At 62.1% G+C, this 3,394-nt stretch overlaps 1 protein-coding gene across 1 annotated transcript in view; it reads right to left on the reverse strand.

Moving 5' to 3' along the window:
• Positions 1–3,394, reverse strand: part of SREBF1 (sterol regulatory element binding transcription factor 1) — an 18,531-nt gene that overhangs the window by 6,040 nt on the left and 9,097 nt on the right. The window contains exons 2-5 of the mRNA XM_010842897.1: positions 1,611–2,045; positions 1,063–1,250; positions 841–978; positions 520–740 (exon numbers count right to left, since the gene is read on the reverse strand). Coding sequence (XP_010841199.1) covers positions 520–740; positions 841–978; positions 1,063–1,250; positions 1,611–2,045 — 982 coding nt within the window. The remainder of the gene's footprint in view (positions 1–519; positions 741–840; positions 979–1,062; positions 1,251–1,610; positions 2,046–3,394) is intronic.

Genomic DNA, 3,394 nt, shown 5'->3' on the forward strand with positions numbered 1-3,394 from the left:
TGCATCTGCTATTCCTACTCCCTGGGAACATTCCTCCCCTAGAACCTGCCGCCCAGGTAAGTAAGATACAGACAACAGCACCTGGCTGGCTGCTGTCAACATCACTCCACCTTATGCCTCACCCTCTCATCTCCTCCAGGCCTCTGTTCACACATCGCATCACCTTTGTGAGGCCTTCCCTGACCACCCAACTTAGGTTTGCAACTTCCCCCATCCCTCTTCTCTCCAGCACAGCACTTATGCCACCTGGCGTACCCCAACCCAGCTCTGCTGGCGCCCCCGCACCCTGCTAGAACGTCAGCTACTCAACAGCAGGATCTCTGTCTGTCCCCTGCTAAATCCCCAGCACCTGGAAGAGCCTGTGCCACCCGGGGCTTCCCTGAAGCTCAGCTGAACAGAGCTGCCAGGCCCGAGGAGGCTGGGGCCCCAGGACTGTCTGCCCAGCCCCATCTTCCTCCTCCTCCTCCTCCTCCCAGGTGCCTGCTTGCCCAGAGCCACCCTGTTAGGGCCTCAGCCCACACCTTGGCCTCGGTGCCCACCACCAGGTCCTTGAGCTCAACGATCTTGTCATTGATGGAAGAGCGGTAGCGTTTCTCGATGGCGTTGTGGGCTGTACGCTTCTCGCCGCGGCTCTGCGCCGAGCCTGGAGCCTTGCCACTGGCAAGTCGGTTGATGGGCAGCTTGTCAGTGTCTACTACCAGTGGCACCGTGGCCAGGATGGCCCCGCCACTCACCAGGGTCTGCAGGGCCAGGCAGAGTTAGCAGGTGGACATGTGAGCAAGCCTCACCGCCCCCCACCCCACCCAAGCCACCCACCCCCACCCTGCCTGAGCCCCCTACCTGCAAGGGCGCTGCCTGAACAGCAGTGCCAGGGCCCAGGGAGTGGATGCCTGCCGCTTTCAAGGGGGCTCCCACATCTGTTTTCACGGTCGTCAGGAGCAACGAGTCTGCCTTGATGAAGTGGGGCTGCAGCAGGACCTAAGGACAGGAGGGGCCTCAGTCGTGGGCTATGGGTCTGGGCCCAGGGCTGCCACCTCCCTGATGCCAGCCAGACCGCCTCACCGGGACCTGCTGTATCTGGGAGGTCACAGCGGTTGCTCCAGGGGCCACCGTGGGGGTGGCTGTGGCTGTCAACAGCTGCTGGGGGGCCGCGCTCTGAACCTGGCTGTGCAAGGAGACGGGCGGGACCCCTGGCAGGGAAGCCAGTGGCAGGCCAGCCAGTGACTGCGAGCTTCTCCCCGGAGGGGTCCCTGCAGAGATGAAGGCTGGGGCTGAGGACACAGGCTGTCGCAACCCACTTCCAACCCGTCCCCCAGGTCCTCATCACCATGTGACCTGGGATTAGTCACTACCCCTGTGGCCGTGGGTTCCTATCTGGATGGCTCTGCCCAGGGCTCTGATGCAAGTATGCCAGCCTCCTAGCCAAGAATCGCTCTGCGGAAGGGCAGCTGGTGTGGACCCCGGGCAGTGAGGGAAGTGCTTCATCCACAGGAGCCCGAGAACTGCTGGTGAGCAGGCGCCTCCAGCCACAGAGCAGGGGCCCGACTGCTAAAGCCTGCAAACTCCTCTACCAAAAGCACCTGACTCCCACCTCCACATGCCCTCCTTACCTGTGAAGCCTCCCGGAGGGCTGGGGTAGCCCACAATGGGAGCAGAGCTGAACTGCGGTGGGGTGGTGGCCGCAACACTCTGCGGCAGGAGAGCTCCAGGCAGGGGCTGGGGGGTGGTGGGTTGGAGGACAGTCAGGGGCGCTGGCTCCTCCTTGATCCCAGGCACCGGGGAGAAGGCAGGCACAGATGGGTATATCTTCAGGGGGGTGGGCGCAGGCTGGGGAGGGGACAAGGGTGGGGGTGTCGCCTTGGTCACCCCCAGGAAGCCTTCAAGTGAGGAGCTCATCGTGGAAGGAGGTGGGGACAGGCTGCCCGGGGAGCTGGCGTCAGGACTGGCAGGGTCTGTGGTCCCTGCTCCGCCCCCAGCGTAGGGCGGGTCGAATAGGCCCGGGAATTCGCTGTCTTGGTTGTTGATGAGCTGAAGCATGTCTGCGGGGAGGAGGAAAAGCTGTGAGCAGCAGTGGAGCAGGTGTTGTGTGTCTTCACGCCGCCCCCCACCCCTGACACAGTGTACACGTGGGAGCAACGCCACAGAAACAAAAAGCCACCCCCAGGAGGCCACGCTCACAGACACCCGGGACATCTGGAGCTTTGCCCAGTGCATCAAACAGCCTTGCGACACTGGACAATGCCAGTGGCCCCCGAAGCAGAGGTCCACGACCGCTCAATTCAGAGCTGCCTTTGCCAACCCATTTCTCTGTGCAATAAACCGAGACTTGGGGCAGAGTCAACCACTGGCCGTATGTGTGCCAACCAGTGTGTCTCGGAATGTTCTGGGCACAAGCCCAGGCCCTGTTTGCAGCCAAGCAGCTCAGGACCGGCCATTCAAGCTTCAGTCTCCCCTCAATGAAAGCCAATGCCGTCTGTCCTGACTCTCCTCCTCATACAGACTGGACACATGGCCCGCAGCAGCCCAAACTGGCCACAAGCCCTCTCCCCCAGCTGGCAACCAGCAGACTGGCTGGGTCAGTCCAGGGCCCTCTAACCCACTGAAGGAGTCATCCACTGGGTCAAAGTGCTCTGCAGGACCCATGAGCAAACCCTGGGAGCCCCAAGTGTCCCCCAGACCCCCAGCCTGGGCTTCTGGCGAAAGTGTCCTCTCACCAGCCCTTAGTCTCCCCATCTGTACAGGACAGACAAAACACTTTGTGACAGGACAGCTGCACGGAGTGGGGCCTCAAGGTCACCTGAGTCCCTCCTACTGACAGGTGCCAGGCAGGAAAGTGACTGCAGGGGACGACCCAAGCTGCCAGGAGAGCACAAGGGAGGATGGGGTGGGGGTGGGTGCCAGGCTCAGCCCTCCTATCCTCAAACACAAACACTTGGCAGGCCCTCCAGGTCTGCACAGGTCATAGTGCACAGTGCTTTCTCCCGCAGGACCCCCTACCCCAGGCCTCACGAGCCCCTTTGATAGTTGGGGAAACTGAGGCCGAGAGACGAAACTGGCTGACCTAGGGCTCCCACTGTCTGTCAAGCCCAAGGTGCCCCCAAAAGGGAGATCCAGGAGACAGAGGAAAAGTGGTCCTCCTCGCTGTGGAGCAGATGTGGGAAAGCCACCCCCTTACTCCGGACGTGGGCGTGGGGAGCCTACTCCTCTTAGAGCAGGGAGTGTGTACACCTCCCCTCAGGGCACCGAGGATGGAACCCCTCTGAGGAAATGAAAGCTCTATAATAAAGGGGTGGAGGCCTCCAAAAAATACCTTCGAACGTGCAGTCCATGGTTCCGCGGCCCGGGCCCGTCGCCCCTCGGGGCGTCCAGGCGGCTGGCCTGCCGGTCTCCGAGC

This window comes from Bison bison, unplaced genomic scaffold, assembly GCF_000754665.1.
Source record: "Bison bison bison isolate TAMUID 2011002044 unplaced genomic scaffold, Bison_UMD1.0 scf7180017864180, whole genome shotgun sequence".
In the NCBI taxonomy this organism is placed as follows: Eukaryota; Metazoa; Chordata; class Mammalia; order Artiodactyla; family Bovidae; genus Bison; species Bison bison.